The sequence below is a fragment of the Enhydra lutris genome, unplaced genomic scaffold (genome assembly GCF_002288905.1).
Source record: "Enhydra lutris kenyoni isolate GAN:26980312 unplaced genomic scaffold, ASM228890v2 scaffoldscaffold41, whole genome shotgun sequence".
In the NCBI taxonomy this organism is placed as follows: domain Eukaryota; kingdom Metazoa; phylum Chordata; class Mammalia; order Carnivora; family Mustelidae; genus Enhydra; species Enhydra lutris.
The window spans coordinates 6,266,110-6,290,588 of NW_019154125.1; the positions used below are offsets into that span (position 1 = coordinate 6,266,110).

General features: G+C 36.0%; 1 protein-coding gene across 1 annotated transcript in view; it reads right to left on the bottom strand.

Moving 5' to 3' along the window:
- The window catches only part of LOC111155454 (RAB2A, member RAS oncogene family), a 94,604-nt gene that overhangs the window by 21,081 nt on the left and 49,044 nt on the right, over positions 1 to 24,479 (bottom strand). The window contains exons 4-6 of the mRNA XM_022515619.1: positions 22,797 to 22,879; positions 22,296 to 22,388; positions 11,780 to 11,891 (exon numbers count right to left, since the gene is read on the bottom strand). Of these exons, the coding sequence (XP_022371327.1) occupies positions 11,780 to 11,891; positions 22,296 to 22,388; positions 22,797 to 22,879 (288 nt within the window). The remainder of the gene's footprint in view (positions 1 to 11,779; positions 11,892 to 22,295; positions 22,389 to 22,796; positions 22,880 to 24,479) is intronic.

Here is a 24,479-nt window from a genome sequence, read left to right on the forward strand (position 1 = left end):
TATTTTCTTGTAATACAATCATGAGGCTTCTTAATCTTTATTTTTTTTATTTTTTATTTTTTTAAAGTTTTTATTTATTTATTTGACAGACAGAGATCGCAAGCAGGCAGAGAGGCAGGCAAAGAGTGAGAGAGGAGGAAGCAGGCTCCCCGTGGAGCAGAGAGCCTGATGCGGGGCTCGATCCCAGGACCCTGGGATCATGACCTGAGCCAAAGGCAGAGGTTTTAACCCACTGAGCCACCCAGGTGTCCCTTAATCTTTATTTAAAAAAAAAATTGTCACTGTGATCTTTAAGAACAGGTTAACTTTAATTAAAGTTGTTTGTATGTGGTTATTATTGTTTTGATAAAACTTTCTGAAGTAATCATAGATTTACATGCAACATATGTTTAAGAGATAATACAAAGAGATCTTGTGTAACCTTTACCTGGTTTCCTCTAATGGTAGAATCTTGGAAACGTATAGCACACTGTTAGGACACTGATATAATCAAAATGTTGATAAGTGATACAGAACATTTCCATTATTATAAGAATCCTTCGTGTTGGTCTTTTTTGTAAACATATCCTCTTTCCTTTCACCCTGACACCCCCTCTTAAACTTGGCCGTGACTAATCTGTTCTCCATTTCTCTAATTTTGTCATTTAAAGGAAGTAATATAAACAGAACAATACGGTATGCAATCTTTTGGGATTAACTTAATTCACTAAGCATAGATTTCTGGAGACTGATCTAGGTTGTGCATGTATCAATAGTTCATCTTTTTTTGTTTTTTTCTTTTTTTTTTTTAAGATTTTATTTATCTGACAGAGCAAGCACAAGCAGGGGGAGTGGGAGAGGCAGAAGCAGGCCCCCAGCTGAGCAGAGTGTCCAATGCGGGACTTGATCCCAGTACCCTGGGATCATGACCTGAGCCAATGGCAAATGCTTAACCATCTGAGCCACCCAGGGTCCCCTAGTTCATCCCTTTTTACTGCTGAGTAGTATTCTGTAATGTGGATGTACTATTATTACTTTGTCTAATCATTCATCTGTTGAAGGACATCCAGGGTGTTTCCAGTGTTTGGCCATATTGTGAATAAAGATGCAATGGACATCTGTGTACTGGTTTCTGGAAATCTTCATTTTTTTGGGATAAATGCTCAGAGGAGCAACTGCTAGATAGCATGGTAGTTGAATGTCTAGTTTCTTTTCTTCTCTTTCTTTTCCCTCCCTCACTTCCTTGCTTTCCTCCTCCACATTTTATTTATTTTTTACTATGTAAACTCTACTCCCAATGTGGGGCTTGAACTCATGGGCCTGAGGTCAAGAGTTGCATGCTCTACTGACTGAGCCAGTCAGGCATCCCTGAAATGTACAGTTTTTAAAGAAACTGTCAAACTTTCTAGAGTGGCCCTTTCATTTTACATTCCCACCAGCAATGTGTGAGTGATCTAGTTTCTCCATATCCTTGTCAGCATTTGGTGTTGTCACTTTAAATTCTGGTCACTCTAAACCAATTAATAACAAAATCAAAGAAACACATTGACAATAATACAATAATAGTAGGGGATTTTAACACTCCCCTCACTGAAATGGACAGATCATCCAAGCAAAAGATCAACAAGGAAATAAAGGCCTTAAATGACACACTGGACCAGATGGACATCACAGATATATTCAGAACACTTCATCCCAAAGCAACAGAATACACATTCTTCTCCAGTGCACATGGAACATTCTCCAGAATAGATCACATTCTTGGTCCTAAATCAGGTCTCAACCAGTATCAAAAGATTGGAATCATTCCCTGCATATTTTCAGACCACAATGCTCTGAAGCTAGAACTCAATCACAAGAGGAAATTTGGAAAGAACCCAAATACATGGAGACTAAACAGCATCCTTCTAAAGAATGAATGGGTCAACCAGGAAATTAAAGAAGAATTGAAAAAATTAGTGGAAACAAATGATAATGAAAACACAATGGTTCAGAATCTGTGGGACACAACAAAGGCAGTCCTGAGAGGAAAATATATAGCGGTACAAGCCTTTCTCAAGAAACAAGAAAGGTCTCAGGTACACAACCTAACCCTACACCTAAAGGAGCTGGAGAAAGAACAAGAAAGAAACCCTAAACCCAGCAGGAGAAGAGAAATCATAAAGATCAGAGCAGAAATCAGTGAAATAGAAACCAAAAAAACAATAGAACAAATCAACGAAACTAGGAGCTGGTTCTTTGAAAGAATTAATAAGATTGATAAACCCCTGGCCAGACTTATCAAAAAGAAAAGAGAAAGGACCCAAATAAATAAAATCATGAATGAAAGAGGAGAGATCACAACTAACACCAAAGAAATACAGACAATTATAAGAACATACTGTGAGCAACTCTACGCCAACAAATTTGACAATCTGGAAGAAATGGATGCATTCCTAGAGACATATAAACTACCACAACTGAACCAGGAAGAAAGAGAAAGCCTGAACAGACCCATAACCAGTAAGGAGATTGAAACAGTCATCAAAAATCTCCAAACAAACAAAAGCCCAGGGCCAGATGGCCTCCCGGGGGAATTCTACCAAACATTTAAAGAAGAACTAATTCCTATTCTCCTGAAACTGTTCCAAAAAATAGAAATAGAAGGAAAACTTCCAAACTCATTTTATGAGCCAGCATCACCTTGATCCCAAAACCAGACAAGGATCCCATCAAAAAAGAGAACTACAGACCAATATCCTTGATGAACACAGATGCAAAAATTCTCGCCAAAATACTAGCCAATAGGATTCAACAGTACATTAAAAGGATTATTCACCACGACCAAGTGGGATTTATTCCAGGGCTGCAAGGTTGGTTCAACATCCGCAAATCAATCAATGTGATACAACACATTAATAAAAGAAAGAACAAGAACCATATGATACTCTCCATAGATGCTGAAAAAGCATTTGACAAAGTACAGCATCCCTTCCTGATCAAAACTCTTCAAAGTGTAGGGATAGAGGGCACATACCTCAATATTATCAAAGCCATCTATGAAAAACCCACCGCAAATATCATTCTCAATGGAGAAAAACTGAAAGCTTTTCCGCTAAGGTCAGGAACATGGCAGGGATGTCCGTTATCACCACTGCTATTCAACATAGTACTAGAAGTCCTAGCCTCAGCAATCAGACAACAAAAGGAAATTAAAGGCATCCAAATCGGCAAAGAAGAAGTCAAACTATCACTCTTCGCAGATGATATGATACTATATGTGGAAAACCCAAAAGACTCCACTCCAAAACTGCTAGAACTTGTACAGGAATTCAGTAAAGTGTCAGGATATAAAATCAATGCAACAGAAATCAGTTGTCTCACAACAAGACAGAAGAAAGAGAAATTAAGGAGTCAATCCCATTTACAATTGCACCCAAAACTATAAGATACCTAGGAATAAACCTAACCAAAGAGACTAAGAATCTATACACAGAAAACTATAAAGTACTCATGAAAGAAATTGAGGAAGACACAAAGAAATGGAAAAATGTTCCATGCTCCTGGATTGGAAGAATAAATATTGTGAAAATGTCTATGCTACCTAAAGCAATCTACACATTTAATGCAATTCCTATCAAAGTACCATCCATTTTTTTTAAAGAAATGGAACAAATAATCCTAAAATTTATATGGAACCAGAAAAGACCTCGAATAGCCAAAGGAATATTGAAAAAGAAAGCCAAAGTTGGTGGCATCACAATTCCGGACTTCAAGCTCTATTACAAAGCTGTCATCATCAAGACAGCATGGTACTGGCACAAAAACAGACACATAGATCAATGGAACAGAATAGAGAGCCCAGAAATAGACCCTCAACTCTATGGTCAACTCATCTTTGACAAAGCAGGAAAGAATGTCCAATGGAAAAAAGACAGCCTCTTCAATAAATGGTGTTGGGAAAATTGGACAGCCACATGCAGAAAAATGAAATTGGATCATTTCCTTACACCACACACGAAAATAGACTCAAAATGGATGAAGGATCTCAATGTGAGAAAGGAATCCATCCAAATCCTTGAGGAGAACACAGGCAGCAACCTCTTCGACCTCAGCCGCAGCAACATCTTCCTAGGAACATCGCCAAAGGCAAGGGAAGCAAGGGCAAAAATGAACTATTGGGATTTTATCAAGATCAAAAGCTTTTGCACAGCAAAGGAAACAGTTAACAAAACCAAAAGACAACTGACAGAATGGGAGAAGATATTTGCAAATGACATATCGGATAAAGGGCTAGTGTCCAAAATCTATAAAGAACTTAGCAAACTCAACACCCAAAGAACAAATAATCCAATCAAGAAATGGGCAGAGGACATGAACAGACATTTCTGCAAAGAAGACATCCAGATGGCCAACAGACACATGAAAAAGTGCTCCATATCACTCGGCATCAGGGAAATACAAATCAAAACCACAATGAGATATCACCTCACACCAGTCAGAATGGCTAAAATTAACAAGTCAGGAAATGACAGATGCTGGCGAGGATGCGGAGAAAGAGGAACCCTCCTACACTGTTGGTGGGAATGCAAGCTGGTGCAACCACTCTGGAAAACAGCATGGAGGTTCCTCAAAATGTTGAAAATAGAACTACCCTATGACCCAGCAATTGCACTGCTGGGTATTTACCCTAAAGATACAAACGTAGTGATCCGAAGGGACACGTGCACCCGAATGTTTATAGCAGCAATGTCTACAATAGCCAAACTATGGAAAGAACCTAGATGTCCATCAACAGATGAATGGATAAAGAAGATGTGGTATATATACACAATGGAATACTATGCAGCCATCAAAAGAAATGAAATCTTGCCATTTGCGATGACGTGGATGGAACTAGAGGGTATCATGCTTAGCGAAATAAGTCAATCGGAGAAAGACAACTATCATATGATCTCCCTGATATGAGGGAGAGGAGATGCAACATTGGGGGCTAAGGGTGTAGGAGAAGAGTAAATGAAACAAGATGGGATTGGGAGGGAGACAAACCATAAATGACTCTTAATCTCACAAAACAAACTGAGGGTTGATGGGGGGAGGGGGGTTGGGAGGGGGGGGTGGGGTTATGGACATTGGGGAGGGATATGCTATGGTGAGTGCTGTGAAGTGTGTAAACCTGGCGATTCACAGACCTGTACCCCTGGGGATAAAAATATATTATATGTTTAAAAAAATAAAATTAAAAAAAAAATTAAAAAAAATAAATTCTGGTCACTCTGATGGATGTATAGTGATAATTCATGGAAGTCTTAAGTTGTATTTCCCTAACAGCTGGTTGATGTTGAGTATCTTTTCAAGTGCTTATTTGCTTATATATCCTTTTTGATGAAATCTCTGGTCATGTCTTTTGCCCATTTCCTAAATGGATTGATTTTTTCTTTAAACTATTGAGTTTTGAGAATTTTTTATTCTAGATACTAGTCCTTTGTTGGTATTTGGCTTACAAGTATTTTCTCCCAGTCTGCAGTCTTTCATTTTCATCTTTTTACCAGGATCATTCACAGAGCACAAGTTTTAAAAGGCAAACAATTTTTCCTTTTATGAATCATGATCCATAAGCATAAATGCTTTTATTGACAAGCATGTTTATCACGATAGCCTGAAGATTTTCTCCCTTTCCCCCACTAAAATATAAATAGCTAAATGTTTGAGTTTTAACTCCAGGATCTGTTTTGGGTTAGTTTTTGTATAAGGTGTGAGACTCGGGTTCATTTACTTGTCTAGGAACATCCAATTGCTAGAGCATTTACTGAAATGGCTATCTTCCTCTGTGAGCTATTTCTGTACCTCTGTTAAATCATTAGGGCTTATCTGTATGGGTCTATTTATTGTTTCTTTATTCTGTCCCACTGCTGTATGTATCTATTCCTTTACCAGTATCACGCAGTCTACGTGAAAGCCTGAAATCAAAGAACGATTCCCCTACTTTATTCTTTTTCAAAATGGCTTTAGTTGTTCTAGGTCCTTTGTCCCTCTATATTTTAAAATAATATTGTCAAATATCTATCAAAAAATCTTACTGGAACTTTGATAGGTATTGGATTAAACCTCTGGATCAATCTGTGAAGTGACATCTTTACTAGGCTAAGTACTCCAAACAATGAACATAGTATGTTTCCTCATTTATTTGTATTTTTCTTTCTTTCATCAGCATTTTGCAGTTTTTAGCATATATGTCCTGTTCTGTACATGTTATTTTTAGATTTAAACCTAGGTATTTTTCTTTTTGTGTGATTATAGATGGTACTGTATTTTAAATTTTGGTGTTCATTGCTATATATAGAAATACAATAGTTTTCTTTTAAAAAGTAAGCTTTATGTAGGGGCGCCTGGGTGGCTCAGTGGGTTAAAGCCTCTGCCTTCGGCTCAGGTCATGATCTGCCTGCTTGTGATCTCTCTCTGTCAACTAAATAAATAAAATCTTTAAAAAAAAAAAATGGCAGAGAGTATTAAAGAACATGACCCAAGTATATGGGTATCTGTAAGAAATTCACTTCAAATATAATGATACAGGCAAGCTGAAAATAAAATTATTGGAAAAGATACATCATATAAACAATCAGAAGAAAGCAAGAGTGACTTATTATATAAAATAAAATAGACCTACAAGCAAAGAAAATTGCCAGAGTCAGAGTGGGACATTATGTAAGAGTCTGCTGGGAAGACCTGGCAATCCTAAATGCATATATATCAAAAAATAGAGATGCAAGATATGTGAAGCAAAAACCAGTAGAAAACTGGAAATAAACTAAACAATGGAATTAAACTAGAAATCAGTAATAGCCTCCAATCATGATAATGGATTTGTCTATGTCTCCTTTGAGTTCTGTTAATCTGGTTATCAGTAAGTGATAACTGGAAAAAAATCTCCACAAAGACTTGGAAACTAAACAACACACTTCTAAATAATCTGTGTCTGGTGGATATCATAAAGGAAACTTAAAAATACATTGAACTGAATGAAAATGAAACTATAACATATCAGAAATTATAGGTAACGGGTACTTCAGTACAGATAGGGAAGTGTGTAGCATTAAAGGCATACAATAGAATAAAAGTCGTCTCGTCTCAAGTTAAGAATCTTAGCTTCCACCTCAGGAACCCAAAGCAAATAGAAGAAAGGAAATAATAAAGGTAAGAGCAGAAATCAGTGAAATTGAAAACAGGTAAATTATGATAGAGAAAATGAATGAAAAACAACTTTTCAAGGTCATTAAGACTGACAGACCTCTGTCAAGATTGATCAGTGCAGAAAAAGGATTTGACAAAATTCAATACCCATATGTTTTAAAACTTAAAAAAAAAAAGGAATTGAAGAATACTTCCTCAGCTTGTTAAAAAGCATCTACAAAACCACAGCTAACATTATACATATGATGAAAGGCTAAATCTTTTAGCCCTTAGATCAGGAACAAGGCAAGGATGTCTGCTCTCACTATTATTGAAGATATTGGTGGAAGTTCTAATTAGTGCAATAAAGCAGGAAAGGGAATTAAAGGCAGACAGCTCAGAAAGGAAGAAATAAAACTTTTTATTTGTGGCTGACATGGCTGACATGATTGTCTCTAGGAAAACCCAAGGAATTTACACACACCCACACACACATACACACACAAACTAGTTAATGAGTGAGTTCAAGAAAATTACAGGATACAAGACAAATGTATAAAAAATCTCTTATATTTATGGTGCTCAGTCGGTAGAGCATGTGACTCTTGAACTCAGGGTTGTGAGTTCAAACCCCGTGTTGGGCATAAAGCTTACTTTTTTCTTTTTTTAAAGATTTTATTTATTTATTTGACAGACAGAGACCACAAGTAGGCAGGGAGGCAGGCAGAGAGAGAGAGAGAGTAGGAAGCAGGCTCCCTGCTGAGCAGAGAGCCAGATGTGGGGCTCGATCCCAGGACCCCGGGATCATGACCTGAGCCGAAGGCAGAGGCTTTAACCCACTGAGCCACCCAGGCGCCCCTCTGCCATTTTTTTTATTCATATATTTAGATCATGTACATTTCATGTCATTTTTGCAATGTGAGGGCTTAAGTCTGCCATTTTGTTTTCTGTGGCTGATTTTGGTTTTATTTTTCCTACCTTTCTGCAGGTTAATTTGAACCTTTTAAAAAATCCCATACTGATTTACCTATTGTTTATTAGTCTATCTCTTTGTATATTCTTTGGTAGTTATTCCAGGTATTGCATATATATATATATATATATATATATATATATATATATATAAACTTATCACAGTCTACTAGTGTTGTCATTTTACCAAATCAGGTGAAGTATAGTACCCTTACCTCCCCTGATGGCCCTTTCTTCACCATGGTTTATGGTATTTCCTATATATACACCAAGAACACACTAGACATTATTGTTCTGCTTCATTTGTCAAACATAATTTGTGAGACTTGTAAGTTTTAAGAGAAGTCTATCGTAATTATCCATACTTTTTGTTACCAGTGTTCCTTCAAAGATTCTTTCTTTTATCATTTCATTTGTTAGATAACTTCCATTAGCCACTGTTTTGTAGATCTGCTATTAACAAGTTCTTAGCTTTCTTTCACCCTGATAATGTTTTTATTTTTCTTCATTCCTGAAAGTATTTTCGCTAGTTCTAGCATCCTGAAAATTATTCTCTTTCAGTTCCTGAAACTACTGTGTATTTCTTTGACCTCCACTGTTTCTGACGAGAAATCTGCTGTCATTTGAATTAGTAAATTGCTTCTTGCTGTTGTAATTTTTCTTTGTCTTTGGCTTTCAGAGATTTGACCGTTCACAGAAATTTGGCATGGTGTGGATTTGTCTGGATTTATCCTGTCTGGAGTTAGCTCAGCCTCTTAAATCTAGGTTTATGTCTTCTGCCACATTTGGCAAATTTTCGGTCATTATTTGAGTACTTTCAGAGCCATCTTCCTTCTGCTTTCCTTCTAGGAATCTGATAACACAATGTTAGAGTTTGTGTTACGGTTTCACAGGTCCCGGAGGCACTGCTCATTTTTTTTCCAGTCTGTTTTCTCTCTCTAGTATAGAATGAGTAATTTCTATTTTTCTATCATCCAGTTCACTATTTCTTTACTCTGTCCCTTCATTCTGCTGTTGACCCCATCCACTGAGCCTTTTTTATGTTAATTATATTTTTCATTCTAAAATTTCTATCAGGTTCTTCTTACTTATACTACCTTTGCTGAGACTTTTTTTCACTTGTTTTAAGCATGCTAATTGTTTGCTGAGGCATTTTTATGACGGTTGCTTAAAAAATTTTTATCAGTTCTAACACCTCTGTCATCTTGCTATTAGTATCTATTGATTTTTTTTCCCCCATTCAGTTTGAGATCTTCCTGGTTCTGGGTATGAAGAGTGATTTTCTAATGCTATCTGGACATTTGGGGCACTGTGTTATGAGATTCTGGATCTAATTTAAACCTACACTTTTGCTGGCTTCCCCTGACACCAATCCCACAGAAAAATGAGTATGGGAAACCTCATTAAAGTAAGCTAATGGTAGAAGCAGAACCATAATTCTTCTGCCATGTTTGGGTATAATAGAATGGTTTGCTTTCCTGGTCCTTTGGCTAGAAAGTAGGCTTCTTTTTTCCCCCTGCACCTGCTGGCCTTTCTGGATTGCCAGTTTCTCTAGAACCCAATCTGAAGAAAATCAAGGGAAATCACTGATATGTCACTTTCCTCAGATCCCAAGGCTTCTAAGCTGGTCAGCCTTCTTCACTCTAACTTTCAGTCTTCTTGTAATTGTTTTACATATAATATTCGAAGTTTTAGATGTACTTGGCAGACAGGAGAGCATTCTTCTAGATGCTGAAGCCCCTTGGTTGTTGCGTTCATGTTTAATTAGTTCCTAAGTCCTATAGAGATTCAGATTTGATTTTGCTCTTTGTGGATCACAGAATGGTACTCTACCCTCCTCAAAATACCTGATCATGAAATATTTTTAGCTTTCAGGTAAAATCTGATGGATGATGATATTAAGTAGTGCTTGTCTATAAATCTTTTAAAAATGGAATTAGAAAAGATTATTTCTTAATATCCTTGGTTTCTGAGAAGCAAGTTAATTTACGTGACTAAGTAAAGTTCTCTCATGAGTGTAGGAAATTCCTGCCCAGATCAAATTTAAACAATTATTTTTATTATTAACACAGAATTTCTGTAATAAGTGCTGCTAAAACATTAATGGAATTTACTTTAGTGTTCAGCCAAATGACAACAGTAATTTGCTGCTTACAAATATATACCTACTGTTACTAGTTAAGAATAAAGAAAATGAACACAAAGGCATCAGAAACAGAACTAGAAATCTAGGATTACTTTCTAGTATTTGATGCTTTATCATCTGACTTTATAGTATTTTCTTTTCTTTTTAAACTTCATTTATTTAAGTAATCTCTACACCCTTGGCCTCAAACTCACAACCCAGAGATCAAGAGTTGTATGCTCTTCTGACTGAGCTGGCCAGGAGCCCCATAGTATAAGGTTTTTTTTAACCAAAATATATTCAATTTTGGCCTTAGAGTTTCTTAAAATCAGTAAGAAAATCAACAATAATCCATAGGATATGTTTCAGAGGTCCTGAAACCCTCACGATACATTGGCTATTATTGTTTCCAAATACAACACCGCTAGTAAAGGAGTGCCTCTCTGAAACGGGCAGCTTTACCTGTCTATTTTAAGCTGAACAAAGGGGCAGAACAAATTTCTCTCTGGGTTCATTGTGCAAAGTGCAATATTACTCTTGTATGTAATTAAATGGTAATTACTGGCAACAAGAAGTAAAGCATTAATTGGTAGCTGTAGGAAATGCATTAAAGAACAGTCACAGAGCACCTCATCAAGTATAGATAGGTATAATGTCATACTTTAGAAAGAATTTTTCAGTGAAAATACCAATGCTGTTGAATTACTATAGTCAATTTCTGGGTTCAGAAGTTAATTAGAAGAGCCGCAAGTACATTCTTAAAAAATATTTACTCACTGTTTATTATGTTAAAGGCAGAGTGTTAAGCTGCTGCCTAGCATCTTATTCTCTGCTATCCTTAGAAAAATGACATTTTAAAATCATTTATTTTCTCAAATCGCTTTCGTAACTGTTGTCGTAACTGCTGCTGAGAGTCTTACCCAGAGGAGGAAAGTACAGCATTACTCTAGGCAAACTACTTACTTTTTTAGCCTCTTTCCTGACTTTTATAAAATAGAGTGTAGCAATACTTTCACCTTAGGGAGGTGATTCTTATCCTTAGGGAGAATTAACTACCTACTCATCTACGTATAGTATATAAATACCATATCCAAATACAGAAAGCATAAAAAGAACACGATGTGTTCAGAAAGCTTCTAGCAGTTCAGGCTGATCAATGGAAATAATTGAGATACTTTAAACTTTATGCTTTGTATAATGTTACAGAGAAATAATATAATACCTTCCCTATTGAAGCAAAAGTAGATACAAATAGCTATAAATGTATCTCAATATATTTCCAAATTTCATTAGTGTTCCTTTTTTCTCTCAGGATAAATACATGCAAAGATGTGTTAAAGCATTCCGGCTTCAAAAGAAGGCTCAGAATATGATTTAAGAGTTTAAGATAAATGTACAAGGTAAGGCATTTCAAACAGAAGAAATTTTCCTACTCTACAATATTCAAAGACTAAAAAGCTTATGGGAGATATACCAATAAAGTAATATTAAAGTATACAATACATTTCAATTAAGTGAAAAGATGATGAACATTTAAAAGGGTCTCTTATTTACCTCTTCTACATTGGAAGCAGTCTTAGCAGAAGTTTCCATGAAGATAAGTCCATGTTCTCGTGCAAAAGCTTCACCTTCTTCTTTTTTTACTTCTCTTCTAGATTCTAAATCACTAAATGTAGGAAATAAAAGGCCATGTTATTAACCAGCACAGTATAAATAGAGCTGTCTGTGAAAAGTGTAACAAAAGATTCAAAGTTGTGCTGACTATTCTTTTGATTAATTTTTAACACATAATAATACAACTGACTGATTCCGGGTATTATGAAGGTCATATGGCTAGAATGTGCTTAGTTTCAAGGAATAAATGATCCAATAGGAGAAGATCCGGAGTTAGAGTCCTAGAACACTGTAAGTAAGAGAAACCTAAATGGAACATCTATCAACACCCAGCTCTAGAGTATAGTGGGTTCCCAAAGAAGAGAAATCTCTTACTCAAAATAACAATTCAAGAGAGAACACTAGTCTCAACTTTCAGCCAGACTGAGTTTCTATGAACATGATTTAAAAACAAATCACTTAATTTCCAGAAGCTCTAGGAAATTGCTTAATAAAATCCAAAGTACTAAAGACACATTAATTAGATTATTAATCTTACTTGGTTTAACTCCCAGTAAAACTGTTAATAGAAAAAGGGAGAGAGAAACAAAAGTCTAAGCTAGAAGTTTTGGGGGGAAAGAACAGTATTCATTTTTATTGTACAGGAACTGTATTAGCAAGGTGGGGGGAAGCAGTGGTCTCTTTAAAGTGTGTTTTATTGGGGCACCTGGGTGGCTCAGTGGGTTAAAGCCTCTGCCTTCAGCTCAGGTCATGATCCCAGGGCCCTAGGATGGAGCCCCGGATCGGGCTCTCTGCTCAGCAGGGAGCCTGCTTCCTCCTCTCTCTCTACCTGCCTCTCTACTTGTGATCTGTCTGTCAAATAAATAAATAAAATCTTTAAAAAAAAAAAAAGTGTGTTTTATTGTAAAAACTTATAGTTTTTATTACTATAAAAAGCACACAGAAAAGGATGGAGAATAGAATACCCATGTACTTCCATCTAGCCCTGATTATTCGAACACATTTATATCAGATTTCTTCACTGCTGAGAAACAAAATCAAGTTATAATTGATTCACCTCTTCTGTACCTGTCTGCTCCTGATCTCATTCTTTCCTTTCACCTCAAAGGTAACCACTTCTCTGTATTTAGTGTTTCCACTCTCATGCATGTTTTTTTTATATGTATACTCATGTTTATAGCCATACAAGAAAGGGTTTTTGCACATTAAGAAAAATTCAGATGTAGCTATCATTCTCCAACTTGTTAGTTTTGGTCAACATGATTTTTTTGGGATTACTGACATACTCTACTTAGATCTAGTTTCTTAATGTTTTATTGCCGTATTATATAGTCTAGTGAATGAATGCAACACAATTTATTTTTAATTTCCATTTGAAAAAGTTATTTATAATTTTTCATTATTATAAACAGTGTTACAATAAAAAGTTATACATTTTTTGGTGTACATGTGCCAAAACTTTTCCAAGGTAGTAAAATGTTAGAAAGTACTGTATTTTCCAAGTACAGTATTTGGTATACATGTGCCATGACTCAGTGAATTAGTATGGAAAAGAAGAGAAAGTATCAGACCGTATCGCCCACTGTTTTACGGAATTTTGTTTTTTATGTAGGTATACATATAATTTGTGCACTAAGACATGATAGAAAATGTATTTAAGACAAATGAGAAAGCTCAAAAGCCACTGCACTTGAATATATACTTGGTACAAAGGTGTCTTCCAAAACAGCTGCATAATTTATACTCTTAGTAGCAATGTTTGAAAGTTCCCATTGTATCACCTCCTCACCAACACGTGGTAAGATCACACTTGTTAATATATGTCACTCTGATGACTGTGAAAGGTTCTGCACATTGATGTTACTTTTTCTTTAGTTCGGTTATTAGTTTCACAAATATCCATTATTATCATTATTAAATAAGAAATACAGAAAAATCTAAGAAAAGGAAATTGTTTCTTCATTCAAGAAATATCTATAAATATCTATAAATATCTTATAAATATTTATAAACCAGGAATTTTGGTAAGCCCTTGGGATGTATTAATGAAGAAGTCACACAAAAAAGTGTACATTCCAGTAGAGGACAGACCGTAATACTGAGTAAAGAATATAGTATGTTAGAAAGTGGTAAATGTGGAAAAGCAGAGTAAGCAGAATCAGGAGTACCAGGGAGAGGAGGGAGGTTACTCTATAAATAGTGTAGTCATTCTAAAATTGACTTAATCATTCTTCTTGGTCCTGTTTTTCTACCCAAAAGTGACCTTTTTCACATATATGCATAACCATGTTCTATCTGTAACTCCATGTCCTGATTTTCTTCACTTAATATTAGAATCATTATATATCATTATATCTTTTTCACAAACACAATTTTTAGTGATTAATTAATATCCCATCACAGTTCATTTAACCATTTCCTTGGATGATGAGTAACACAGTATAAACCTAGTACTGTGAACTGTTTTACATGGATTATCTCATTTAATGTACCTGACAGATGAGGAAATGGAGGAACAAAGAAGGCAGGTTAAAACAACCAAGTTCACAGTCTAGGAAGAGCTGATGGAGGAGGTGGAATCATCACCCAGATGACTGTGTCATATAGGGATTACTTTTTCTGATAAAAATTAAAGAAGTTTTTGTCAAATATGGAAAAATACAAAGAAAAAAAAAAGTCCCATAATTTCAATTTCCACAGGTAATTAACATCTTGAACACAATTCCATACTGCTCCTTTGTCTCTTTCTTCTTACTGGAAGATGCTCATACCCACTACTGTATTTTGTGTTTTTTATCATTTTCCCCTTTGGAGTCTTTTACAGTATTATTTTTACTGAGGGTAAACAATGGTGGTATTTTATGCAAATTTATATCACACAAATTAGGGATAAAGCAAAACAAAGATGTTAAAGTCTCATCCATCTAATATTAAGTTACATCACTGTTTCAATGTTAAAAAATTCACCAGGAATTGGATGCCTTTAAAAAGCTGGCTGACCAGGGGCACCTGGGTGGCTCAGTGGGTTAAAGCCGCTGCTTTCGGCTCAGGTCATGATCCCAGGGTCCTGGGATCGAGCCCCGCATCAGGCTCCCCGCTCAGCGGGGAGCCTGCTTCCACCTCTCTCTCTCTCTCTCTGCCTACTTGTGATCTCTGCCTGTCAAATACATAAATACAATCTTTTAAAAAGCTGGCTGACCAGATAAGCTGTCAATTATGTTTACAAAGTTGTCACTTAGCTCATTATCAGTAACAGTTGTTGTTGTTTTTTTTTTTTAAAGATTTTATTTATTTGACAGACAGAGATCACAAGTAGGCAGAGAGGCAGGCAAAGAGAGAGGAAGGGAAGCAAGCTCCCTGCTGAGCAGAGAGCCCGATGCAGCGCTCGATCCTAGGGCCCTGGGATCATGACCTGAGCCGAAGGCAGAGGCTTTAACCCACTGAGCCACCCAGGCACCCTTCAGTAACTGTTGTTTAAGTAATTGAAACTTCTGAGTGATTTTGTAACTTTCAGTTGTTACATTTAAAAAATAATTTATAATTCATAAGAAGTCATCTAAGCATTTAGTGATGCAAGTGCTCAAAAAACACTCCTAACAATGTGAAATGTTAGAAAGTTTGATATAAAATATTACAAAGGGAACCACAAGAATGTGACATGCTGTTTAGATGCCTATGCTATGAAATTTTAGTGGTTTAAGGTGAGAACAAAAACGAGGGCAAACTAAGTTTACAAATATTATAGCACAGGCAGGGTAATACACCCAACTATAATCCGAGGGCCTCCTATGTGCCAAGCACTTTCCTATATCTGGGGACAGACTACAGCAAAATAGACAAAAATCCCAAACGCCCACAGGCCGTAAGGAGCTTATATTCTAGTAGGAATAAAAAATGGAGGGAAAACCCTAGCAAGAGTGATGTGGTAACAGGCTCCTGGAATTCATCCCCCTTATCTGACAGTCATTCTTAAGGGAAAATTAGCTTTCAACTGTGCAAAATTTTCAAGAAAACACCTCTTCCCTTAAGGACCTTTTATCCTATTTTAAGCGTATGCCATATCTTATTTAAACAATACCTTATTTGGGGATAAAATTACTCTGTTTTCCACACCATTATTTCTGATTACATTTGCATTTGCAAATGTTATCTTAGCAAAGAGGGTTAAAGACATGTACTTTTGAGGGGTTGTTCAAAAAAAAAAAAAGTGGCAATTTAGGATGCATGATCTTTTTTTTTTCATCACACCCTTCCTTACTTTGGTTGTTTCCTCAGTCTTCCAGGCATAAAAATCATAAAACATTTAAACTGTTTTCATTAGTTAATTACCCTTCTTTCCTAAATCATTCTCTTAATTCACACCCTTTTTGTTCAGGGTTTGTAGTATAACCCTTGACTATTAAGAATTTTTCATCTTTGTGGACCCTGCTTCCTATTTCTTGTATAACCAATTTAAAATGCCATAGTTAAGAAAAATCTGTGTCATCTGTCACTCTGACTAGTCACTGCCCTCCTCAAATCCCTTCACTGGCTCCCTACTGCTTAATGCCTCTAATTCAAAAATCGCCTATTACCTGTTTCCATGTCTACCCCAATTCACCTCATCTAATAATAATCACCTCATTTATCTCTGTTCATTCCCATTCACTCTCAGCATGTTATACATTCTTTGTTCCCTTCTCCTAGTTTTTCCTTAAAATGTCTTTCCATAGCTACTATACTCTTAATTACAAGGGTCACCAACCTACAATCATTAGAAACACCTCTTGTATATAATATGACTTTCCCTTTTATATTTAGACTGTAAGTTCCTCATGGGCAAGAGCAAAATTTTAAGCCATCAGTAAGTTGCCATACACCATGTCTGAGACTCAAAGAAAACACTGCTAAGATTAAAAGGATGAAAATTCTCTTTATTCTCCAAATATTCTCCTCTTACTATTTCACACATCACTACTGAATGGTAGTTGAATACTTCTATATCACAAAGACTAAAGTTTCCCTACAATAGCTTTAATCTTGAAAGGTTGAAATAATTTACATGAGGAAAGAATAACCATGAAAAGCCTTGAGCAAAGGCCAAGATGATAGATATTTCCAGTTACAAAGAAGTAATCAATAATTGGCCTTTTCCAATTGAAATATCATGTAAGTAAATATTTTCTCTTAAACAGCAAACCTTGATTTCTATTAAAATAACTTTCTAAAATTAAATCTATACAGTAAAATGCTATTTGCTATCTTACTATTTTTCCAGCTTTACTGTAGTATAATTGACATAAAAGAAACTGCACATTTAATATAAAATGATGAGTTTGACATGTTTACCTGTGAAGCCATTTGCCTCCCATAGGTTTCCTCACACCCCACACTATAATCCATCCTTTCTTCCTATTTTACCCCAGGCAACTAACCATCTGCTTTCTGAATTTTCCAGGATTTTATATAAATGGAATCACATGATATGTCTTCATTTTTGTCTGGGTTTTTTCACTCCATAATTATTTTGAGATTCATCCACTTTGTTGCACATACCAATAGCTCATTCTTTATTGCTGAGTGGTATTCCACTGCATGACTATATCACAACTTACCCATTTGCTTATTATTTGAAATATGGGTTGTTTCCCACTTTGGGGCTATTATAAATAAAGCTGGTAGAGTGTGTGTGTGTAATTCTTTGTGTGGCCCTATGGATAAATATCTAGGAACGGAATGTGCAGGCAGTACGTTAGATGTATGTTTACATCTTGCAATGTGGTTGTTATCATTTTACATTCCCAAAAGCAGTATAAGGGTTTCAGTTCTACATCCTTGCCAACACTCAGTATGTTAATCTTTTTAATTTTAGCTATTTTAAGGAGTACATAATGGTATGTACATCATAGGGATTTTTTTTTTTTTTGAAGATTTTTATTTATTTATTTGGGAGGGAGAGAGAGAGAAAGAGAGAGAGAAAAAACATGAGCGAGGGAGGGGCAGGAGAGGGAGAAGCAGACACCCTGCTGAGCAGGGAGCCCGATGAGGTGCTCCATCCAGGGACTCCAGGATCATGACCTGAGCCAAAGGCTCAGGTGCGTAACCAAATGAGCCACCCAGAAGCCCCATCATTGAGGTTTTAATCTGCATTTCCTTCATGATTAGTGGTGTTAAGTATTTTTTATGTGTTTACTTGCCAACAATACATATCTTCTTTAGTAAAGTGCTGGTTCAGTTCTTTTGCACATTAAAAAAAACTGGGTTATCTTTTTATTAATGAATTGTAACAATTCTTCATATATTCTAGAAATAAATATTTTGTTGGATATAGGTTTTATGTCGTAATATTTTCTCCTAGTCTGCAGCTTCCCTTTCATTTTTTAAACTTTTTTTTAAGCAAAAGTTTTTGATTTTGTTGAATTTGAACCTTAAACAACATGGATTTTAACTGCAAGGGTCCATTTACATATGAATTTTTTTCAATAAATACAGTATTGTACAGGGGAGTGCCTATATGGCTCAGTTGGTTAAGTGTCTGACTCTTCGATTTCGGCTCAAGTCATGATCTCCAGGTTGTGAGATTGAGCCCTGCATAAGGCTCCTTACTGGGTGTAGAGCCTGCTTAAGACTCACTCTCTCACTTTGCTTTGCCCCCATTACTGTATAGTACTGCAAATGTATTTTTCTCCCTTATGATGTTCTTAATAACATTTTCTTTTCCCTAGCTTACTTTATGGTAAGAGTACAATATATAAGACATATAAATACAAAATATGTGTTAATCAACTATTTGCTCTCAGTTAGGCTTCTAGTCAACAGTAGCCTATTAGCAGTTAAATTTTTGGTAATCAAATGCAAATTTTGGACTGTGTGTTATTTAAGAGTCAAATATATAGTTGGTTTGTTCCCTTTTATGCCTTTTTTCTGTCCCATTTAAAAAATGTTTGACAAATCAACAAAACTAAAAGGCAACCAATGGAATGAGAGGAGATATTTGTAATGGCATATCAGATAAAGGGCTAGTATCTACAATCTATGAAGAACTTAACCACTTAATACTCAGAAAATACATAATCCAGTTACAAAATGGGGAAAGACATGAACAGACATTTCTGAAAGGAAGACATACAAAAATGGCTAACAGACATGAAATAATGCTCAACATCACTCATCGTCAGGGAAATACAAATTAAAATCACAACGAGGGGGTGCCTAGTGGCTCAGTCAGTTAAGTGTCTGCCTTTGGCTCAGGTCATGGTCTCAGGGTCCTCGGATCAAGCCCTGAGTCCAGCTCCCTGCTCAGCAGGGGGTCTGCTTCTCCCTCTCCTTCTGCCCTTCCCCGTGTCCTATCTCAAATAAATAAAGAAAATCTAAAAAAAAAAAAAAGAAAAACAAAACCCCACAATGAAATACTACTTCACACTGGTCAGAATGGCTAAAATTAACAACTCAGGAAATAATGGACATTGGTGAGGATGCAGAGGAGGAGGAACCCTCTCACACTGTTGGTGGGAATGCAAAGTGGTGCAGTCACTCTGGAAAATAGTACAGAGGTTCCTCAAAAAGTTAAAAACAGAACTACCCTATGACCCAGCAATTATACTACTAGATATTTATCCAAAGGATACAAACAGTGATTCAAAGGGGCACATGCACCCAAATGTTTATAGCAGCAAGGTCCACAATAAGTCAAAATATGGAAAGAGCCCAGATGTCCATTGATGGATGAATGGATAAAGAAGATATATATATATATAAAATTATATATTATAATTTATAATATAAAACTATATAAATCATAGAAAAATAAAAATTATATTAAAATTCTATAAAAATTCTATAAATATATAAAAATATATATTAAAATATTTCTCAGCCATCAAAAAGAATGAAATCTTGCCATTTGCAACAACCTTGATGGAATTAGAGGGCATAATGCTAAGTGAAATAAGTCAAAGACAAATACCATCTGATTTCACTCATGTGGAATTTAAGAAAACGAAACAGATGAACATACAGGAAGGAAAGAAAAAATAAAGTTAAGATAAAAACAGACAGGGAGGCAAGCCATAAGGGACTCTTAAATACAAGGAACTGAGGGTTGTTGGGACAGGAGGTGGGAAGGGGGATGGGGTAAATGGGTGATGGGCATTAAGGAGAACACTTGTAATGAGCACTGCATGTTATATGCAATCACTAAATTCTACCACTTTAACTAATACTACACTGTATGTTAACTAACTTGAATTTAAATAAAATCTGAAAGGAAGGAAAAAAAAGAAAAAATGTTTGACAAAACCACAGTCACTAAAACTGTTTTCTTCTAGAATTTTAAAACATTTTTATCTCTTACTTTTAGGTCTATGATACACTTCAAGTTAACTTTTGTATATGGTGTGAGGTAAGGGTCAAGGTTCATTTTTTGATACATGGCTACTCAATTGTTCTAGCACCATTTGATGAAATATCCTTTCCCAACTGAACTGCCCTGGCACCTTTGTCAAAAAATTAACTTGACGTGTGTGTGTGTGTATGAATATACTTCTGGGCATCTTACTCTGTTCCAGTGATTTACATCTATCTATGCCAAAACCAGACAAAACTGATTACAATACCTTATAATAAATCTTGAAATCAGTATAGTGAAACCAGTAAATCTGCCAACTTTGGCTATCCTATGACCTTTGCATTTTAATACAGATTTTTAAAATAGCTTGTTAATTTTTACCTTCTTAAAGCCTAAAGAATTTTGACTGGGATCGCAATCAATCTTTAGGTCAATTTGGGAAGACATGCCATCTTAAAAATATTTAGTTTTCCAATCAGTGAATATAGTATATCCCTCCATTTATTTAGGGTTTTGTTTTTTTCACTAAAGGACTCTACAATTAAGAAAGGAGTCATCTCACATAGGAAGTTTAGGAAGACCATGGTAACTACAGCTTAGAGTTGGGGGATCAACTAGCTGTGAAAAAAATACTTTCTTAAAAATTATTTAGGAATTATTTATTTATTTTTAAATATTTTATTTATGTATTTGAGGAAGAGAGAGAGAGCACAAGTGAGCGACCATGAGCTAGGGGGAGGAGGAGAAGGGGAGGGAGAAGTGGGTTCTCCACGGAGCAGGGAACCCAATGCAGCACTCGATCCTAGGACCCTGGGATCATGACCTGAACTGAAGGTAGAAGCTTAACCGAATGAATGAACCACCCAGTGCCCCAGGTATTATTTTTTATTGCGATATAACTGACACATAACACTTAAGTTTAAGGTGTACAATGGGTTGATATGAAACATTTATATAACACAATATGACTACTACCACAGGCCTTGGCTAGCACCTCCATCACATCATGTAATTATCATTTCATTCTGCAGTAGGAAACACCTTTGTACATACTATGTTTTTCTTTTTCATATAGGGATTAGAAGTTTCTCATGGGCAACAACCAATTTTAAGTCATCAGCAAGAACCTACTCACCATCTTTCAGACAAAAAGAAGACACTGGTAAGATGTAAGTATGAACATTTAAAAGTATGAACATTTTATTTGTTGCCACTGTAATTTTCAAATAGAATTGTGAAAACTTTCTTACTTCAAACTTTAGAGAAACTATGGCCAAAAAACTGTTTTCCCATGTACTATTATTTTAAATGTAGAGCACAAGGGCATTCATTGCAAATAATGCTCCCTAGAGTTATAAAATGAAATAAGATTAGGATGACACTAATACAAAACCTTAGAAATAGGGGCATCTGGGTGGCTCAGTGGGTTAAAGCCTCTGCCTTCGGCTCAGGTCATGATCTCAGGGTCCTGGGATCGAGCCCCACATAGGGCTCTCTGCTCTGCAAGGAGCCTGCTTCCCTCTCTCTCTACCTGCCTCTCTGCCTACTTGTGATCTCTCTCTGTCAGATAAATAAATAAAAATCTTAAAAAAAAAACACCTTAGAAATAAGCTTAAAAGTACTAATGTGATATCTACTGAACAATATTAAAAGTGTTTCAGAACTTTAAGTGTAAATAAACCCAAGAGATGTACTGCACAAACTCGTAATGCACATTAAGTCATAAAAAAGAGAAAAAATATTCCTTTGAGTTCTGCACACCTATTTCTACTGTGAAGTATTTAAAATAATTTGGATAATATTTAACACTGACCCATCCCCCAAATAAATAAGTGGGTTTTCTTTCAACTACTAATCAGATGAACTTCCTTCAAATTATTCTTTCAAGTTTACCTTCCAACACAAACTATTTCTTATAATAATGATGATGATGACGATAATGATTTCCAACAAAGCTTATTAACTGTATTTTAAAAACCAAAAGAAACATCCTGGGATTTTCAAAATTTTGTAATTTAAGAAACCAATAATGTACATTTGGACAAACATGTAAGAAAATCAGTTACTGCATAAACAGCTATCCACAGTTTTCATCATTAATGCAAAGAAGATTTAAATTAGTCTTTTTACCTTTTATTTCCAATAAGCATAATGACCATGTTGGAATTGGAATGCTGGCGGGCATCCTCTAACCAGGTTGTCAAGTGGTTGAATGTATCTCTCCTAAATATAGAAGAAAATCTGATTACTATTTTCAAAGTGTTTCCCCTAGTAGTGTACAATGAACTGTATACATTCCATTAAAGGTAACTATTTTTAGCCATATCCACTTATGTAATGAGAAACAGATCTCAAATACAGTATCTGGAAATTAAATGTAACTTCGCTTTGGAAAATTCCAATGTATAAACTATATTATCAAATTGATTAACTTGGGGGTGCTTATTTATATAAGAAAATAATTTCATTGTAGATCTCTGTAGTAAATTTAAATTTAATTAAAGACACAAGTTTTAAAGTCAAACAGCCAGGGAATAAAGGCAAAACCATACTTTTATAACTGGCAATCATGTTTATTTAGAGAAAGTCTCTGCACTGACCAAATGAACAGATACATTTCCAAGTTCTCACCTTGTAATATCATACACTAGCAAAGCCCCTGCGGCACCTCTGTAGTATGACCTTGTGATGGAACGAAAGGACTCTTGCCCCGCCTGTCAGGAAAGAAAAGGTTGGGAGCTTTCTTTAATAAACTGTCATCTATATTTTCTTTTTATTCATATACAGAATATGGGCAGGTAGGGAATGAGCATGTAAAAGAAAAGAAAAGTTAACTTCACCAGTCTTAGGAAAAAGTCACAAAATACCACTATTGCTCAAAGTCAACCAGACACACATGCGCACCCCCCCGCCCCCAAACAACAAGACCTCTAAACCTTTTTTGGCAATCCCTGACAACCCAATTTACTGAATGGCTTCACAATACATGAGTCATTATTAGAACACAGAATGGACTCCTAGCAACTAAGCTCTGAAGACAAATTTGAAAGGAAGCAAATAACCCAGAGCCTCACATTTGAATTCAATAACCCACTCCCTGGGGCAGCTGTTGACACTAGAATAAATAAAGTCCATTGTAAATAAATGATGAATGACATCTTTACGCCCACCATCTGCTGGTGTAAAGGTTGTTGGAAGGCCAAGGATGCAGATTTTATCAGTTATATCATAAACTGCAGTGAGCTTTCAACAGTCATCAGATGGAATTCTTTGAGCAACCATTTTATTATGAAAAACAGAAAATGGCTCTGAATTTAATTTATATAATTTTTTCTGCACACTTAATCAATTTCCTCTGTATGTGATATATAATGCTTGTCAAACGGCAACAGGATGTAGAAGTCATCTTTATATCCACTTGTGAAAAGAGACTTCAGAGATTATGCAAAATTAGTTAATTTCTCTCTTTTACTAGTGGCACTAATGTTCTGGTTTTTAAGAAGGCTGGTGAAGGATATACATATTGCCTCTGAGTTTAAAATTGAGACGGTTCTTACCAAAAATACTTCTGCATTTTTACTCACTTTTCTACTTTTGAGAAAAAATAAGTATGGGGGGGGGCATCTGGGTGGCTCAGTAGGTTAAGCGTCTGCCTTCGGCTCAGGTCATGATCTCAGGGTCCTGGGATCCAGTCCCACATCAGGTTCCCTGTTCAGTGGGGGGGAGGGGTCCTGCTTCTGCCCCTCCCCCTAATCCTTCTTTTTCTCTTACTCTCTCAGATAAATAAAATCTTTTTTTTTTTCTTTTAAAGATTTTATTTATTTATTTGACAGAGAGGGAGACAGTGAGAGAGGGAATACAAGCAGAGGGAGTGGAAGAGGGAGGATTCCCACTGAGCAGGGAGCCCGATGCGGGACTCGATCCCAGGTCTCTGGGATCACAACCTGAGCCGAAGGCAGATGCTTAACAACTGAGCCACCTGGGCACCCCAATAAATAAAATTTTTTTTAAAAGTATGTAAATTAAGTAAACACAAATCCAGTTTTCACAATTTTTGCATTCAAAATCTACTAACCTGGAAAATATTCATGTTTGTATGCTGAGCTTTGATCTTCCAGTTAACTACTAAGCCCTTCCAACCCTCAGAATTCACAAAGACAACTCAAGTTCCACCTTGTTCTAACACTCCACACTAACTTCTTGTTCTTCCTGGCCCTCACAATATACTCCCTCCCTCCCATATCCCCCATCCCCAGCACCTAGCACTGGGTCTGGCACACAGCAGGCATGCAGAGAAAGCCTTTCCAGAGAAAA